The sequence below is a fragment of the Vigna unguiculata genome, chromosome 6 (genome assembly GCF_037176805.1).
Source record: "Vigna unguiculata cultivar grain cowpea cultivar isolate G323 ecotype 2 chromosome 6, ASM3717680v1, whole genome shotgun sequence".
Lineage (NCBI taxonomy): Eukaryota > Viridiplantae > Streptophyta > Magnoliopsida > Fabales > Fabaceae > Vigna > Vigna unguiculata.
The window spans coordinates 26539579-26558089 of record NC_140797.1 but is presented as its reverse complement, the minus strand read 5'-3'; the positions used below and the strand labels follow the sequence as shown (position 1 = coordinate 26558089).

The 18511-nt window shown below is 36.8% G+C and overlaps 3 protein-coding genes across 4 annotated transcripts; 2 read left to right on the top strand and 1 right to left on the bottom strand.

The window, feature by feature from the left end:
* Nucleotides 1-2071: 2071 nt before the first annotated feature.
* Nucleotides 2072-6195, top strand: LOC114187071 (protein SIEVE ELEMENT OCCLUSION B-like). Its single transcript, XM_028075195.2, has 7 exons — nucleotides 2072-2301; nucleotides 2914-3006; nucleotides 3086-3513; nucleotides 3695-3789; nucleotides 3930-4075; nucleotides 4442-4924; nucleotides 5328-6195. Exons 1-7 carry the CDS (start codon nucleotides 2101-2103, stop codon nucleotides 5934-5936), a joined length of 2055 nt encoding a protein of 684 aa, XP_027930996.1. The 5' UTR covers nucleotides 2072-2100; the 3' UTR covers nucleotides 5937-6195.
* A 2284-nt stretch (nucleotides 6196-8479) lies between these two features.
* On the bottom strand, nucleotides 8480-14101 carry LOC114188997 (ankyrin repeat family protein). Of its 2 annotated transcripts, none has more exons than XM_085675170.1 (7): nucleotides 12869-14101; nucleotides 12676-12784; nucleotides 12485-12572; nucleotides 9714-9778; nucleotides 9361-9429; nucleotides 9236-9285; nucleotides 8480-8775 (listed from the first exon to the last, which is right to left on the bottom strand). In XM_085675170.1, exons 2-7 carry the CDS (start codon nucleotides 12751-12753, stop codon nucleotides 8652-8654), a joined length of 474 nt encoding a protein of 157 aa, XP_085531296.1. In that variant the 5' UTR covers nucleotides 12754-12784; nucleotides 12869-14101; the 3' UTR covers nucleotides 8480-8651. The 2 variants fall into 2 exon arrangements, with proteins under 2 accessions (XP_085531296.1, XP_027933494.1); XM_028077693.2 differs by having other exon boundaries at nucleotides 13035-14098.
* A 3117-nt stretch (nucleotides 14102-17218) lies between these two features.
* Nucleotides 17219-18220, top strand: LOC114188416 (uncharacterized). The gene has a single exon (XM_028077004.1). It carries the CDS (start codon nucleotides 17219-17221, stop codon nucleotides 18218-18220), a length of 1002 nt encoding a protein of 333 aa, XP_027932805.1.
* Nucleotides 18221-18511: the final 291 nt, after the last annotated feature.

The window sequence follows — 18511 nt, the reverse complement described above, 5'->3', positions numbered from 1 at the left end:
TCTCAGCAGTTTGGGCATCTGGTGCAGTCTCAGCAGGTGTTGCAGTCTGCTCATCCACAGGCTTATTTGGGCAATTGTTCCTGTTATGTCCAATTTGATGGCATATGCTACATTTTTTCTATGACCTCCTTTGTTGATTTGTGTGTTATCCTTTCTCAACTCCCACTCTTCCAACCTTCTTTTTTTTCTTGGGTCTTTCTGGTAAGATTCTCTTATGTGGTGGATGGACGTCAGGGTAGGGAGTTTTTTCCTATAAGACTTCACCATTGACTGGAAAGATGATGGATTGATATATTTTTTCATAGGTGGATCTCCTGAAACAAATTGGTATGAAGTCCTCAGCATTGACATTGATGAAATTCATTGCTGCAATAGCATGGCAGCAAGGGATAGCAGTCATAAGCCATTTCCTACAGCTGCAATGTTGAGCATCCACATTCACTGTGTACTTATCTCCAACCATGGATATATGCCTCACTTCAAATATCTTTTCTCCTGACCAGCTGCAAATATCATTACACATATCACAGGGACTGTAACATACCTATATAATGGGATTGCAGGAAGAAGAAGATTGCAGCAATACCAATTGGGAATGGAGGAACAAGATTGTCAAAACTCACTAACTGCCCAAACATTCCCTACCAAAACCCTAGCTCACTTATTTATCCCCAAATATCTAATTAAGCCACCTGTACAATACACGTAACACACCCTAATACAAACCGTGCCACCTGTACAATGTTCCGTTAATGATTTACACGGCGTTACAGAAAAGGACCAAATAAAACACGAATTGCGAAAATGAGGACCATTCTAAACATTCGGTAAAAATGAGGACCATTTTAAACATTCTGTGAAAATAAGGACCATCTGCAACAAACACTACGAAAATGAGAACCAAAAAGGTATTTAAGCCAAAAAGTAATTATGTTTTCAAACAAGCGTTGACGAAACTAATATTTATAATTTAAATAAAAAGCAAATTTTAAATTATATAGTCAAATATAAATTGTTTTGAATGCAAAAGTTATATATATATATATATATATATATATATATATATATATATTAAAATTCATACAAAATTTCATGTGGAATTTATAATTTCAATAAAAAATAAATAGTTAAAATTATTTGGTAAAAGAAAATATTTTGAAAGAAAAAAATGTATATGTATATCAATTTTAAAATTACACAAAATCTCATTTGAATTTTTTTTTCAAATTAAATTAGCAGGAAACTTAATTACGAATAAAAATTTCATAAGAACAATTACCCGCGTTTTCGGAATTCGCAGTAAACTAACTGGCGTCTTTCCTGCAAGAAAGTTCACAGGAAAATTTTCTGCAGATTAATTTGGCAGAAAAATTCCTAAATTCTTAAATAACTCTTTATTCATTGAAAAATTAAAAAACTCCTTTCTTACTAATTTTTATGCAAAATTCACGGCTCAGCAAAATATAAAACTCCAGTAGTTTATATTAATTAGTCACTCGAAATAATGTCCCCAACAACCAATCTTGAACTAAAATAAAGGGTGTTCCAAAGCATATAAAAAGTACTCCTAAATGGAACCAAATTCTCCCTTTATGATTATTTTACCTGTTTTACTATTAATATATTTCTAAGCCCTTAAAAATGCACAATCAATCATATTTTTGTTTATATAACTAATCTTTTTCAATCTTTTAGATAGTATACTATATAAAAGTGCAGAACATGATAGCAGAAGCACTCCGAGTATATTATTTCCTTTATTCGCAATTTTACCTTTATCTTTTTGAAAACATATCACTCTTTATAGTACTGTTTGTTACACATATTCTTTCCTTCAAGGTTTGAATCGAAGTAGGTAAGTGAGTAACTCTAGTTTGGGGAATTATAATGAATTATCAGTTACACCCTTTATGAGAGCAAACTTATAGGCCACAAAAGCCACATGAAATTTTGTATCATGTAATTCACTCTCTTTCTTGATATATACTGAAGTTTCTTAATCATTATTTTGGCTTTGCATTTTAAACTATAGTGCTTTTCTTCACTCTATAAATACACATTGTTTGTTGGCTTTCAAATATTTGTCTAAAGAACTTTAACATGTCGTCTAAGCAAGTTTCCAGTAACACTCTTCACCAAGAGAAGCTGCTGCTTAACCCATTTGATGTCAATGACGATCAGATGTTGGAGAAAATATACATGACTCATTACCACTGTGTTGAGAAGTATGACGTTGAATCTCTTTACAAGATTGCTTCAAACGTTATCCATCACTCAATTGAAATTGCTGATTTGATCAAGGTAACTTCAACACTTCACACACTCTTGTATATACATCACAGTCTCATTGAATGTAAATGAGTTAGGATTGTGAAAAGCATGTATCCAATGTGTGATCTGTATGTTCTTACTTCAAGCTCATTTAGATAACATTGTTAGAGTTAAATATTATATCTGACATATCGTATGTTTTGGAATTTAGAAAAAGATATATTTATACTGTGTTTAACCTCAACTTTTAAACAATATAAGACTGACATTTTATTAGCTATGAGAACGAAAACTCCTTTAACCATCGATGAGGAAGATGGTTTCGGTACATTAAATAGTCTCACATTATTTGAGAATCGATGTTAAAGACAATTTAAATTCACTTTCATTCTTCACCATTCCTGGATGTTTTTTAAAGACAAAAATGTGTGAGATCTGAATTCATTCATTGGATATGGGTTGCATTTGTTATCCTATCGTTGAGATACACTACATAGTGAGGAAAAGACAGAAATATGAAGCAAAAGTCCAATATGTGATTTACTAACAATATTTGTGTCTCTCGAATAGGACTAAATACTATAAAAGGGAGAAACTAAATCCAATGTAAGCTCTTTTAAGTGTTGAAAATTTGATGTACAGGAGAATGGGCAACAAATTGAACAAGTCAGAGAAGAAAAGGATCCATTAATCTCTTTCCCTCGACTCCCTACCTTGAAGCGAATTTCTTGCCAGGTAAACGCAGAATCAATTGGTAACAGTTTCGAGTACTCATAAAAATCATAAAAGAGAGAAACTTAAGAATTGGTTGCAGATGATTTGCACGGGTCGTGGAGAGCAATATGCGCATCAGACAACAATGTTGATCCTTGAACAGCTGAGAGAGTATTCCTGGGATGCAAAAGCGGTGATAGCTCTGGCGGCGTTTGCTCTTGAGTATGGCAAGTTTTGGCAACTTGCCCCCATTCCACGTGACAAACTTGGAAAATCATTGGCAGAGTTGAATGGACTTCATAGCATCGTGGAAAACATGCAGCAACTAGATAACTTCAACACTTTGGTGAAGAAGGTGATGCAAGTAGTTAAATGCATCACTGATTGGAAGAAACTCATTACTGCACAGTATAACATAAACGATGTTCCTTCTTTGACCGACACTTTGCATGAGATTCCTATTCTTGCGTACTGGACCATTATCACCTTGGTCACTTGTACTAGCCACATTGATTTCTTGTGTGACAAGTAAGCTTCTTTTATTAATTTTTTTTTTCTGTCAAACATTAAATTTAAACTCTTACTTAGATTCTCGATTCTCGACACATGAAATTGTCGTTTTAATTATAGACATGAGAGGATCCAAATCTGCTTTTATGTACGTTTAAATGTTGTGTAATGACTCGAAATTGTAAATGCTTGGATTCAGGGGATACAGATATGACTTGTCTAAATTTGACTATAAGTTGGACTACATTCTCAAAAATTTCAAGGAGCATCAGGAGAAGTGCAACACACAGATAGGTTAATTAAGTGTTTAGTGCTCTTGCAAATATTTTATATGAACATTAGAAGCATGTTTTCCTTAAATTCTCTGAACTAGTAAAGGTGATAAATTGAACTACAGTTGGGACAGAGGTAAAGGTTTTTTGTGTTGATTGCAGGGCGAATAGAAGATTACTCAAAGCGGAAGGATATTATAAACAATTTCACTGAAACTGACATTGTAAAATATTTGGAAGCTCTTATTATCCCCACTGATCCTCAAGATCCAAGACCAGTAGTGTATAATGTTCTTACCCAAAAAGAGGTATCGATTAAAGAAATATCTTTAATATTGTTCTATCTTCACTGCTACCATGTTCTTATACTATAGTATTAATCCAATGTATATGCAATGTTTGGTTATTCGTTTTGTCCACATAACTATAGAACTTTTTCATTACTTCTTATTATTAGAATCATTCTTTAGTTTCACCCATTCCATTTTAATTCCTTTTAGTCTTTGAAGGTATTAAAATGCTATGTCCAGAAACTAAAAAGATGATTTCTTTAAAAGTAAAAATAACAATGAGTGATTAAACTTAGTGTAAACAAAGGGTTTAATTATTAAGGTATCAGTGTGAGTAAAATAAGAAATTCATTGTTCATTATTATTTGCTTGACTTATAAACAGGTTGGAATTGGAGTGTTCAAGAACAAATATGTGTTGTTGTTCATTTCGGGCACTGACAACATTGAATATGAGAGTCAGCTTTTGATATCAATTGATGGGAAATTGAGGGAAGGGCCTAAAGAGGTAGAAGGTTACAGAAAAGAGGATTTCAGTATTTTGTGGATCCCCATTGTGAGAGTTTGGGATGAAGAGCAAAGGAAAAAGGTAGAAAATATTTGTGAGGTTGGGTGGTATGTGGTGAAGGAATTCAATTTCCAAACAGGTATTGATCTTATCAAAGAGGTATTCAAGTACAAGGGTAACCCCATTATCTTGCTCATTAGCCCTCAGGGTAAAGTGGAAAACCCTGATGCAAAACAAATTATTTCAACATGGGGGATTGAGGGATTCCCTTTCAGAACCTCTGACCATACTCGACTTACTCAACAATGGAACTGGTTTTGGACTGAAATGAAGAACCTCAGTTCAACAATAAGGGAATTGGTAAGCTCTGCAAACTAATGCTTCTTCTATTTGGTACATGCATAATTCGTTGATGACTGTTTCTTCTTTCTTGAATTCTTCCAAATTAAACTGTTAAAGTCTTACAAGTCATGGATCAATGAAACCTTTAGTGATACTTTCATCTGCAATCTCAAAGGCTTGTGCTTGCAATCCCATGTTTTCTTGACATCATCATTTTCTAATCAGCTTAATTATTAATTTGGTTCTTATATATATTTTTGTCTCTAACTCGATTTTGTCCTTATATAGGTTGTTTACTCAATTGAGTCCATATTCTTTGTGAAAAAGACTCAATGTTACTTCTTCAATTAAATTGGCATTAACATAATTTAGATATGAGCAGGAGATAAAACTAACTGTGTTTTTTGTGTGGGTAACTCAGATGAACAGGGAGTGTTACATCTTCATTTATGGAGGCACCAACACCAAGTGGGTTGAAGAATTCAGCACAGCTGTGGAGAAATTGAAAAACAGTGGAACATTCAGCCTAGCGGAAACCACAATTGAGTCCTATAAATTGGGAAGTGAGAGCCCCAAGAACGTTCCACGCTTCTGGATCACCATAGACAACATGCTTGCCAGCAGGAAACGAACAAAAAAGGGTGGTGAAGAAGTGGAAGACTCCACAACAAGAGAGATTAAGAATTTGTTGTCCCTCAAACAAGATCCTAATGGATGGGCCATTCTTACAAAAGGGTCTCACGTCAAGCTTCTGGGTCTTGGTGAGCCTATGCTTAAAACTGTGATGGACTTCGAAATTTGGAAAGAGAGATTGGAGCATGAAGTGAGCTTTGATGCAGCTTTCAAGGACTACTATGATAATTGTGAGGTTAAGAGTGTTCCTAAAAAATGTGAACATAGGGAATTTGCTAATTACCCCACAGATATTCTGGCTCGCTTGCCATGTCCAAATAAGTGTGGACATCAAATGGGAGTGGCTTCTGTTAAATACAAATGTTGTCATGGTCATGAAACTGGTGACATTGCCTGAGACAAAATGCATGCATTACACAACTCTCACGCACAGTGCCTTAAATTTGGTTTCGTTTAAGTTTGGCTTAAATTTGGTTAGTATATATTCATTTTTATGGCTTTTGTCTTAGGTGAATATTATTTATTGAGTGAATTGTTTGGAGAGAATAACTGGTTCTGCGCTCTTCTTCGTTCTGCACAATCATGTTCAATCCCTTCTTGCTACCCAAGCTCTTTAGTTCAGTTAAATATATAATTGTGTTCGTTTATTCAGTTAACTATTTGACTATCTCCACTTTGGTAAATCGAAAGATAGAAAGAAAAGAGAGAAAATGAAAAAAACTAAAACTATAAAAATTTGGTTAATGAATTCTCTCTACTTTGAGCACAATTAGACTTTACATAGGTTTTGAAAATTGAAACCTAATCATAGACTCTAGTCAGATTCATATATCCAATTAAAAGTGTACGAGTCAACATAAGTATAATTAAATATGTAGGATTCCTTTAAAAAATTTCAGCAAATTCTCTCCAACTTTTAGTAATGGTAAAAAATAACAAAGAATCTAAATATAGCGTACCGTATCTCCGGTTTGAAGATCTAGAAATATATATTCCAATACCATGAAAATAAACCAAAATAATATCTGCTTAAAACATTATCATCAAAAACAAATATGTACATTAGGTAAACCTAATTTACAATCAAAAAGTTATGTGAAAACTAAAAATAGTTTATCATACAATAAAACTATAATTATGTGTACAAAACATAAAAGTTAAAAACTTGTTCCGGCTCATTCCAAAAAACTGATTGTAATTTTGTTCTAGGAATCCTATATTGGAATACATCTCATATTTTTCAAAATGTTTGTTCCAGAAAGGGTCTCAAAAGGTTAATTTTGAAAAACATCTATTGTTCTTCGAAAAGTTATACTGTTCTAGAAACCTTGAATGGATTCGTATGGTCTACAAAAGCTTGTTCTAAGAATCATGTGCTGGAAATCCTGAACTAAAAATTCTATTCGAAAGTTTTCAAAAAGCTTATTGTAGATTATTTCTGAAACAAATAATCTAGAAGTCCTTGAGTAAGATATTATAAGGCGCAGGAAGAAAAGGCAAAAAAAACATTAAGGGGAGCTAATTAACACTTGAACCAATTGATGAAGGATTATCTTGTTCCTTTTTAAGATTATTGAATATGGTGTGAGTTGATTAAGAAAACTAAGTGAAATCCCCACTGGACATTAAGATAGCAAGCTATCTAGATGTGAAGGTTCCTTTCACAAAGCTCAAGAGAAGAAGATGATAGATTGATTCAAAACAAAAAGGAAATGAAAAGCACATAAACCATAGAAAACCAAGAACAATTAAAGGAAGAAAAAAACATAAAATGGAAAGGAAAGGAATGGTAAAAATGTGAGAAGCACGCCACTACAAGGCTAGGCTAGAAGCCATGGTAACCTTGAAGATGAGTGGATGTGTGCCGCCACTTGCTATGCAAGATAAGGCTTAGAAGTATTCACTCCCAAGGGAGGAAACTCTCACAAATGGTTGAGACACAAGAGTATTTTTACTTCAAAATGTTCAACCCTTGTACAAGTGTTAGAGGTCCCCTTAAATAGACAAGTCTAGGGGCCCCTTAGCAAAACAAGTTAAAGGATTACAAAAGAAACCTAGCATGTTCTAGAAAGTAGGTCATCCTATGGTGCACATGGGTGAATTTTCGTCCAAGCCATCTAGGTGGCAAGTCTTCATGGCCAAGGCTCCCAAAGGAAGGTTCTAGAACATTCTAGAAGACTTGGTGTCCAAGGCATGTGGGCCTCCCCTTTCTAGATGCTTCTAGAAAGTCTTATTCCTTCTCTCTCTTCCTTAGGACGCCAAGTGTCTCCTATGTGGTCCTCCTCCTTTCTTATTCCTACAAAAGCAAATTAAGGAATTTATTAGCATGTTGGTTTAAGGTTAAGTTAATCTTTTGAGTCAACAAGTCAACCCAAAGTCAAGGTCAACAAGTCAACTCAAAAATAGTCAACCAAGCCAACTTAAAGGAATTTTAAAGTAAAGAAAATAAAAGCAAAGGAAGGGATCAAGGAACTCCCTTTCTTCTAAGCATGTGCCATGGGCCATCATCCTTGGGAGGGATCAATCCTTTATCACCAATTTTAACCCATCTAAGCACGTTGCAGAGGGCAGACCACGGAAAAATAAAACAAGCGAAATGAAAAACGTCTAAATCTTTTGTTTTATTCGATTAATATAAATAAACATTTAATTACGAGATATAAAAGGTTTTGATAATTAATTCTAAACTTTTGGATTAACAAAAACCTATTTTTATTTTTGTTCAAGAACAATTAACATCTTACAATACGTATAATAACTCAAACTTTTTTATTTTATTATAAAAAGACATTGAATCATACCCGTCCACCAGGTTGAACATGCCTTTTTTAGCATCCTCAGCACACCAAACAAACCATTTTGCTACCTCTAAAAAGAAATAATGTCACTCTTGGAAAACTCTTCTGGGAACAGAATGGGGTGTGATTGATTGTTTTAGGCTTAGGAAGAAATGAACCCGCTTTGATTTCGAATGAGGAAATCCAATATGGAAAATGATAAAAGAAAACAAACTCATGACATTGTTCACAACTAACAATGTAAACATTATAAGAGCACACGTATAACTATCACCAAATTCTCATATTAGAAGCTACTTAAAGTGACATAAACTTCAGGTTTCTTGTGCAGAAACCATAGCACCACGAAGTTCAACTAGTGCCACAGCTTCATTGATTGCATCCATCACTTCTAGCTTTCCCCTACTCACAGCTTCATCCATTGGGGTCCTCTCGTGACTGAAAAATGTCATTGCCAAAACAGATGCATTATAAGGGCAATTTAAATTATTTTTTTAGAAAAAAAAAAAGTAAGCCAATGCAAAAATAATTTTACGCTATCCTCCAATCACAAACTATCATTTATGTTAAATTTGTTGACTTTTACAATAATTACCATAAAAGTCATACCAACAACGGTGTACGATTCAATGGCAGGGTAAGACTATCTTAAGTTGTCTGTACATGAGCATTGTACTTAATTTAGGATCTTTAAATGTTCTACAATGGAAATTGAAATTTTAATTTGCGAACCTGCATTAAACTTTCTTATAAATCTTTATCAGGCAGATTATTGATATAAGACTCCAACTTTAATTAAAGAACATCAGAAGCATTTAAGAAACTACGTCTAATTTTTGTCTTAAAAGAAACTCACTGCACATCTTAAAATTCTTGAGGCTACGGTAATATAACAAACCTGTTTAAAACACTGACATTAGCTCCAGCTAAGATTAGTTTCTTCACAACCTGAAAGGCATTTTATATGTTAAAGAAAACTATCAGCTGCAAAATAAGATGTCGTTGAAGGAACACGTTATTTACCTCAACATGCCCATTGAGACACGCCCAATGAAGAGGTGTATTTTTTTCCTCATTAGGTGCATTAAGATCCTGTTCACAAGCAGATGCTTTAAAACCTCTAATATGATAGGATGTTTGGAAGTGAGAAGTGAGAGACGGAAAGGTAGGTAAATGGTAAATGAAAAGAGACAGTGAATCTTCATCAAATATAAAGTGCGAGAACAGTTTACTCAAGGAAAAAGTTGGTAATGGCCGTGATATGACTTGATATCAGACAGAAAGTGTCTACTTTTATTGTAGCAATCAACCAATGGCTCACTTTGATCACAAAGTTAAGAAAACCAAATGAGAATGTTTGAGAAAAAGCCACTCACCACTCCCTTAATGATTAGATACTCCACAATATCCATATGTCCATTAGCCGCAGCCATATGAAGAGCTGGATGCATACATCAGAGGAGCAAAGTCAAGCACACTTGTACAAGATCTCATGGGTAAATTATTTCTGAATTTGCTCATGAGAGAAAAAAATTATCTCCTTGAAAAATTGTATCATCCCTGGCTGCAGTTCTGAATGCCCTCTTTAAATATGAAAGTCAACTTATTCAATCAATATGACCTTATGACATGGGATCTCTCATCACAAGCCCTACATCTCATGACCTCATCCAAGACAAGCTTTAAAATCAAATTCTATAACCAAAATCTACCTTCACATCAATGTTGCAAAACTCCAGGATCCTAAGAGGATAAAAAATCGTAAATCGAGCACGCACCATAACTCAACTCGATAAAGTTACAAGTATATGAAAAATTATATTCATAAACAGCATGTGCATCCATTAAAAATAATATAGATGATAAAAATAACTCATACATTATAAGTCTTGAGTAGTAAAATTTAATACATAACCCAACTAAAAATAGGTTCATAATTCTTAAAATGCTCATGCATAAAACAACAAATAAATTCATAAATGTTTAATACAAACAAACTATCCAAGGATGTCATTCATATTAAACGTAGGATAATCATTGTCATCCTCCATGTGATCTTCATTTTCATTAATGTCATCTCCTCCATGACCTTCATCATTATCAACAATTGCAGGAACCTCCAAATCATCTACAGGTGCAACAAACACCACCTCTACTAGCATCTTCATCTTCTCCAACTTCAACTAAAATGTCTTCATCTGAAGCATCCAAACTTGAATTTGCTTCATTCACCTCCGTAGTCCATTCATCATCAAAAACAAGATCATCAATGTTATAGTCTTTTCTTTTCCTAACATCCTTCTTCAATCTTCAATAACACCACATCATTCGTGGTCTTTTGTTGCAAACGGTTTCTTTTCTTGGTGCAGACCTAAATTATTATAAAGTTAATTAACATGTCATACTAGCCTCTCTAATAATTGTAAAATCAATTTCATAAATTTAAATTCTTAACTTCTCAAAAGCACTCCAATTACGCTCACAATCGGATGAACAAGTCAAACCCAATACTCTAATTGCAAATCAATTTCATCACCATATGATTCCCACCATTGTGATGGAGTTTTGGTTTTTAAGTGCACGTTCAGCTAGCGGACTATCAAAAGATCGAAATTTACCCTTTAAATACCTGCGAGTTTTAAAACATCTGCAAATATTTTTTAAATGGGTATCCGCTCGGGTCACTAGTGGATTTTTTTGTTTCAAGTCGAGTGACGGGTAAGCACTATATGTGCCTGACCCGACCTGTTGTCATCCCTACATGTACTCTTTACTCTTTGCTACATTTAATGGAATAGCATTGTTGTAGAAAAATAGAGCAATTTCTTGACATTCATCTCCCTCTCACTTTTCTTGAAAATGGAATTGCTAGTAGTTTGAGTGCCCTTTTTTTCTAAAAATACTTGACCCCTCTTCACACTCTTGTCTTAATCATTTTCTAGCCTTTTTTGAATCACCCATACTACTATCCTATTCAAATCCTCTAGATATTGATCTTTTAATCAAATGTTGTTGTAGCACATAAACCACATCCAGCATTAATTGTTTAAGATTTTCAAGAACTGTTATACATGCTCCAACATCCTTTTAAGTCTCTGCTAGATGATGCTTCAATCAATAGATTCCACCGACAAATGATTTCTCACAATATTTACATTTCACATTTCTTTCTTTCCCATCAATAGAAACTCAAGGACTTCATGTAGATACAATCTTTGCTTCAATTCCACTTCCTCTTCTAGGAGCATCACCTAAACCAGTTGATACCAATGTTTTCCTTCAAACTCTAAATAAAACTGAGCTTTGAGCAAAACAACAAAACGAACAGATCGACGAGCGAAACAAAAACAAGCGAGAAGGATAATAAAGAAGCAATTAGAACACAAAGTGTAAAACAGATAACAAGCTCTGTCGACAGTGAAGGCGAGCACCAAGGACTATGGAGTATTTGCGACTGCAACATGTGTAACTGTGGCAGCATCAGACACAACTTTCTACAACATCAACAATCGCAATGAAGTCGGAACTACTTAAGTTATTTAAAACCGTGTGGCACAAAAAGTATGACTATGGAATGAGGATAGTGAAAACCCCAAAAGATAAACTAATAGAACCCAAGAGGAAGATTATCCCCCGTGAAGCATGGTAGTTGAATCGCTGGAAGAACTTATATTTTGAATCATAAATTGTTTTTGTATCATGATCCGAAACATTCATAAACATTTAAAAAATGTAACAAATACATAAATATAAGACATATAAAAATGCAAATATATAATTAATAATAACCGCAGTAAAAAAGAGTGGCCGTATTTGTGGGTTTACTTTGCTGCAGCAACATGTGTTGTTGAGGCGTACAAGGGAAATTTAAGGGACCACCACCATGGGTGACGGGTGTAGGTGGATAAGAGACATTGTGGCTGCGACTAGACCATTGTTCCACCCTCACCATAGTCTATCTAGTTCCATTAAGATCTAACAAAGAAACCCCTCATTACACATCAAACTAAATTTTGCATCCAAACAAACTCTACCCTCACCCACTCTAAACAAAACTATGAGGCCCCACAAAATAATTAGTCAAATAAAATGAAAAAATTAAAACCTTTTTCAGAGTTAATTAATTTCTCACAACTTTCATACATACCTGTTCTGCCCTGATCATCCTTGGAATCAAGAGGAACCCCACTGGCCTCTAAGCTCTTAACATCATCCATGTCATTATATCTTGCAGCCTGTCAAAAAATCATTCAACACTCAACACAACAATTAATCACACTTAGTAATAAAATATGCAAATGAACTTAATTTAACTTCATTTAATTTTAATTTTGTTACATCAAGCAAGTCGTCGACGCTCTCTGACGTCGCTTTGGAGGGAGCTTGAAGGGCTGTGTTGGCCTCCGCCACACCCATTTGCAGTGGCAACCCTAACTTCAACGCTCAACTAAGATAAATCAAAAGAGCGAAAAAAATGTCAGGGGTTGTTTAAACTGTTATCAAGGTTACTTATAGGGGTTTAAACTGTTACCATAGGTTACTTAAAGCGGTTTAACCGGTTATCATATGTTAGGAGTGAGTCGCCGATGGAGTACATCGCCGAGGGGCTACGTGCTTGGAGGTTAGGTTAGGGTTCAATTACTTCTCTTCTCTGTCAGCGTCGAGTGAGAGAGTTCAGAGAAAAGAAAATAATGTACCTTCAAGGAGGTTCGGCAGGGAGGAGGCTCGTCGTCGCAGAGGTCCGTCACCACGGCGGAATGCGGAGGAGTGCGTGCGGCAGCGGTGGCTCTTTAAGGATTCGTACTTTTCATTTGGTTCGAGTAGGAGACACCGTTTAATTCTTATTAAAGCTACTCTTCCGTTTAATTTTTTAAAAAGAAAAATATTATTTAAATTTTTTCTACTACTTCTGATAATAAAATATTATATTTAAATAATAATAGTAAAGTTTTGAAATATAATTATATTATAATTATATAAAATAGGAAAGGTATCCAAATATTATGATTTTTCAAAATATATTATTTAATATAAATAACAAATGATATTTGTTTGACGAAGTATTCATTCACCGGTCTTTATCAACTAAACGAGTGTAATAATAATTTTAAAAATACAAAAAGAGCTCTAAATTGAGCTCCTAGTGAATGTGGTTATCAGGAATTTGAGTTAATGGACGAGTGCTGCTGAGTAAAAAAATAATTTTTAAACATTTAGAGAGCTCATAGGTGGCTGGATTATTGAGTTGGGTGTAGACTTATCAGATGATATAGTTGTGCATAGAAAGCATTTGTGGCTACCTAAAAAGGAAGAAAATTATTAGTATGTGTTTCTATCTTACGAGATTTAAAGTTATCTAAAGAAAGACAATATATTGCTATTTAAAATACTTAATTAGCCTTTGCTTTGGACCAATGTGATGAGTGAAATAATTTATAACACAAACTTGTGAGAGAATTGATTTTGTACCGTGGAAAATCGATTTTCCTTTCTCTTATTTTTTAAAAATTGATTTTTCTTCTTTCTAATAATCTATTATTGTGTAAAAGCTAATAAAAACACAAACTAGATAGACTTTCTAAGACGTGTGTATTCATCGTCCTTAAGAACTTATTTATGATGTGTTGCGCAAGTCTCCCAAAATATAATATGAACTTTCCGAATTTTTCGAGGATCACAGAACTAGTAAGGAATTCTAAAAAGAATAAATAATTAAACTCAGGATAATAAAATAAAGAAAGAAGAATAAGAGGATGAGAGAATAAGAGAGAGAACTAAAGAAACGTGAGTTGTGTTTTGGAAGAAGAGAAAAGGTCTATTTATAGAGAGATAGAGTGGCTTGTTCCGCATTCTACCAAGTTAACCTATCATAATGTTTCCATTGCCTTGCGAAGAAGGTAACAAACCTCCACCAATCAATATGGTTGAGGATCAATCTTCCACGTCATGCAAAACCATTCCAAAAATGCAACGAAGTTGCCACGAGCAATGCACATCCATGGGCATTTGAGGGAGGCAACAACTAAATATATGTATGCAAAAGTTGGAGAGAATCTCGGGCAACAGATTGTGTGATAGATACTATTCTTTTATTATTTATAACAATCCCCCATATATCACAAAAATCAACTGAAATAATGAAAGAAAAAAATTGTGGATCTCATATAAGATGTAATGTACCAAAACTGGTGTAGCAAGCTAAATGAACTAATCATAGACTAAAAACTTAACACATAGTGTTGTTAGTATTACAAGCTATATGAACCAAAGACACTTTATATGTGTTAGAGGTTTGTTAATCACGATACACCCCACAATCCTTGTTGTTATCATTGTGTTGTGCTGACTAGGTCATGCGCATGTCCGATATTGATGAGTGCTCTAAAAATCGTGACAATATCTCATACAAGCAACCTCACTCGACACTCATATAGGTGATTTCATCAAGTGTATGTTACAAATCATACACCACCCATAATGGATATGAAAATCATTAAAAACTTTGTTTAAACTAAAATCCTTACACGACATAGAATTTTAATTACAAAGTTTAACCTCTCAATAATGAAGTCTCTATCACTTTAACACACACCATAGGAATGAACATAATTGATTTAGAACCAAATTATTGTTATCAAAACAAACAAGTTACTTATTTTTACCTATATGAACCTTATTCATGGGATCTTTGATCACAAAGGTTGGGTTATCATCACTTGTTTACTTGTAAATGGCTTAAGTCTCATTCCTCTCAATGTTTCTAAAATCATGTTTCTTCCCAAGGGTTTAGTTAGAGGATCTGCTAGATCTCATTCTTACTTCAGATAGTCAATGAAAATTGTTGCACTTTTTAGCAGTTGCTTCACCAAATTATATCTCAATTGTATATGTATGCTTTTTCCATTGTAGTTCTTGTTTTTAGCTATTGTTATTGTCAATTGGCAATTACAATGTATTGACACAGATGAGTTTGGTTTCATTCTTAGTGGAATGTCGAAGTTTTTCAACCACTCAATCTCATTACTAGCCATTTCGAGAGCAACAAACTCAAATTCCCTTTTTGATTTTGCAATAATTGTTTGTTTGGCTAATCTCCATGTAATTGCACTACCCCCAAGTGTGAATACATAACCACTAGTGGATTTTTGTCTCATATGAATTAGAGATATAGTTAGCATCACTATACCTTTTTAATATAGCGAGAATTCTACGGCATAATACATTGAATCTCTTAATTATCACTAAAAGTTAAAGGACCAAACACATATTTAACCTGAAAAAATTGTGTTCGATGAAGATTACAGAAGAAAACTTAAAATATATTTTTTTCTATGAAGATCGAGATACAATAAATAATAAAGAATTGTATTACTAAAAATAATTATAATTGTACTATACGTCCAATAGGTCAATCGGCCAATCATACATGAAACACCATCGGTCAATCGGCCAATCGAACTCGATTCTATAAACTCCGTAGAGCAACGATAAGAGCGTCGGTCAAACGGCCTGATAAACAAATCCGCAGACCATCGGTCAAACGGTTACCCAAACAAGTCACTACCATAAGGTTTAGGGTTGATCGGTCTCACAAGTCACCCATGTTCAGGCCCATCGATCCATCGGTAAAACCCCAGCGGGGGACATTCTAATCCCCAAGAGCCCATCGGTCCATCGGTAAAACATCAGCGAGGGACATTCTAACCCCAAGGGCCATTCGGTCCATCGGTAAAACGTCATCGACAGACATTTTAGACCCCCCTGGCACGTCGGTCGATCGGACAAGCGTGTGGATCAACTATCGAGTTGATCGGTTGATCGATTTCTTTAGATTCGCGCAGTCCCTTACACGCATCGGTCGGTTGATCAACGGTACACATGGGTCATTCGCCTGTTAAAAACAGAATATCATTTACCCAGCCAAGCGGCCATCGGTCCCACGGTTAAAAAACCTAAGTCAAATTAATTAACGTTAAACGAGTCAGTAATCTTGATTAAAAGGTCATTGGGCCGTGATTAAGAAACCCTAATTACAGGCCCATCCCGAAAGCTATAAATAGGGCCCAAAGGTAGGTTGGTAAGGATCTTAATTGCGCATTTATTACGGCAGTTATACTGGTATACCGATCGGTCCATTACTGACTTAAGCATCGGAGCCTTTTAGACAGGTACCCCGATCGTCGTCCCAGCCGATCGAGCTAAGGAGTGGATTTCGCTGAAGTTACTGTTGTGGAGAAGGGTAGCGCAAGTTTGGAGAGGTTCTTTTAGTAGGCTCTTGGTCCCTACCCCGAAACATTTTGGCGCCCACCGTGGGGCCGAGCAGTCTTCTTTAAGAGAACACCCTTATGGTGACCACAAGGAACCGGAACAGCAACGTAGACGGAGGTAGAATGGCAGACGATCAAGCAGATACTAGGGAGATGATAAGGGCGATGCAGCAGAGGATGGATGAGATGCAGAGAAACTATGAAGTGCAGATGCAGATCTTGCGGGAGGAGAACGCCATCCTGAGGCGCAAGGAAGAAGGAATCCCATCGACGCCTACCGTACCCGACCCGCTCAGGTTAAGTCGGGTGCAGCAGCACCGAGAAGCCGAACAGGTGGAAAGTCGCCCCCCACCAATAGGACACGAGCAATCACAGCCGGCTCGGGTCGAGAAGACTCAGGCTTCAAGGGGAAATCCGTCGCACACGATGGCGGAGAGCTCGGGAGCAAATGATGGGGGTCGCCCATCGCGTCAGCCGATCCCCGTGTCGGGATTATCCCCCTTCACGCCTTTTATTTTGGAGACGCCGTTGCCGGAGAAATGGAAAATCCCAACTTTCGACAAGTACGATGGCACGACCAATCCGGACAATCACATGCGGGTCTTCATGCTCAGATGATGTTCCACGCAGTTAGTGACCCCATCTGGTGCCGTGTCTTCTCAACTTCTTTGACGGGGGAGGCGTTGGAGTGGTTTTCCGAGCTGCCGGCCGGCAGCATTGACTCGTTTGCCACTCTGAAGGCAAGGTTTAGCACACAATTCGTGCCCCTGAAACCGGCCATTCTGACGGTCGACAACCTGGTGAACATCCGACAAGAAGATGGGGAATCGCTGAGGAGTTATCTCGATCAGTACAATCGGATGTCAGTCAAGATAAAGGACCTCAGAGACGAAATCGCTCGGCATCACTTCTCATATGGGCTCCAGCCGGGAGTTTTCGCGGACAAGATAAGCCGCAAGAAGCCGAAGACGATGGAGGAGATGAGGGACCGCGCGGCCAAGTTCATACAGATGGAAGATATGCAAGAGTTCCGGGTGAAGAAGAGGGAGAAGGAGGATGCCGCACTCCCGAAGCCGACCGCGCTTCGGCCGAGCAAACCCCTAACCCGGCCCAGCGAAAGGAAGCCACCGAAGTTCACAACGTACACTCCTCTGGTCGTTCCTCGGGCTAGGATTCTGCAAGAGGCCTTCAGCGCCGACTCGCTCCCCACAGTGAGGAAGAAGCCCCCACCACCCGATGCCGACGGTAGTAAACACTGCCAGTATCATCGGACGATCGGGCACACCACCGAAGAGTGCCACACGCTCCGCGACAAAATAGAAGAGCTCATTCGGCAGGGGCACCTGAAGAAGTACGTTCGACAAGATCGTCCTCCGCAACGCCCGGTGAAGAACAGAAGCCCAGTAAGAAGAGCCCCCCAGCCCGGTGGGAGAAGCGGAGAGAGCCTGAACCCGAGAGACGAAGGAGAGGACCGTCCCAGTCGCATAAGAGCCCAAGCAGGAGCTGCAGTCGGAGCCATGATAAACCCCTCAGGGGCTATATCAATACCATCTCCGGAGGGTTCGCCGGAGGAGGATCGAGCTCAACAGCTCGAAAAAGGCATGTTCGGGCGCTAAAGTCGGTTCATCTGGTCGAGAAGAAGATTCGGTCGATGCCCCCCATCACGTTTACGGATGACGATTTCAAGGCGCCCGACCCTGATCATGATGACTCGATGGTCATCTCAATAGAGGTAGACGAATATGGGATCGGGAAGGTGTTGGTTGACCAGGGAAGCTCCGTCAATATCTTATACTGGAAGACTTTCCAGAAGATGAACCTCTCTGAGGACCTGATCGTCCCATATAACGAGCAGATCGTTGGTTTCTCTGGCGAGCGAGTCAACACAAGGGGCTACCTTGACCTTC

Excerpts from the sequence above, each read along its gene's own strand:
- LOC114187071 (XM_028075195.2), top strand. The coding sequence starts at position 2,101 with ATGTCGTCTAAGCAAGTTTCCAGTAACACTCTTCACCAAGAGAAGCTG. Across the intron at positions 3,514-3,694 it reads ATTGATTTCTTGTGTGACAA|GGGATACAGATATGACTTGT; the intron begins GTAAGCTTCTTT and ends GCTTGGATTCAG. Across the intron at positions 4,076-4,441 it reads ATGTTCTTACCCAAAAAGAG|GTTGGAATTGGAGTGTTCAA; the intron begins GTATCGATTAAA and ends ACTTATAAACAG.
- LOC114188997 (XM_085675170.1), bottom strand. The coding sequence starts at position 12,753 with ATGGGTGTGGCGGAGGCCAACACAGCCCTTCAAGCTCCCTCCAAAGCG. Across the intron at positions 9,779-12,484 it reads GGATGATCAGGGCAGAACAG|CTCTTCATATGGCTGCGGCT; the intron begins GTATGTATGAAA and ends GTATGCATCCAG. Across the intron at positions 8,776-9,235 it reads AATGTCAGTGTTTTAAACAG|TCACGAGAGGACCCCAATGG; the intron begins GTTTGTTATATT and ends GACATTTTTCAG.
- LOC114188416 (XM_028077004.1), top strand. The coding sequence starts at position 17,219 with ATGATGTTCCACGCAGTTAGTGACCCCATCTGGTGCCGTGTCTTCTCA.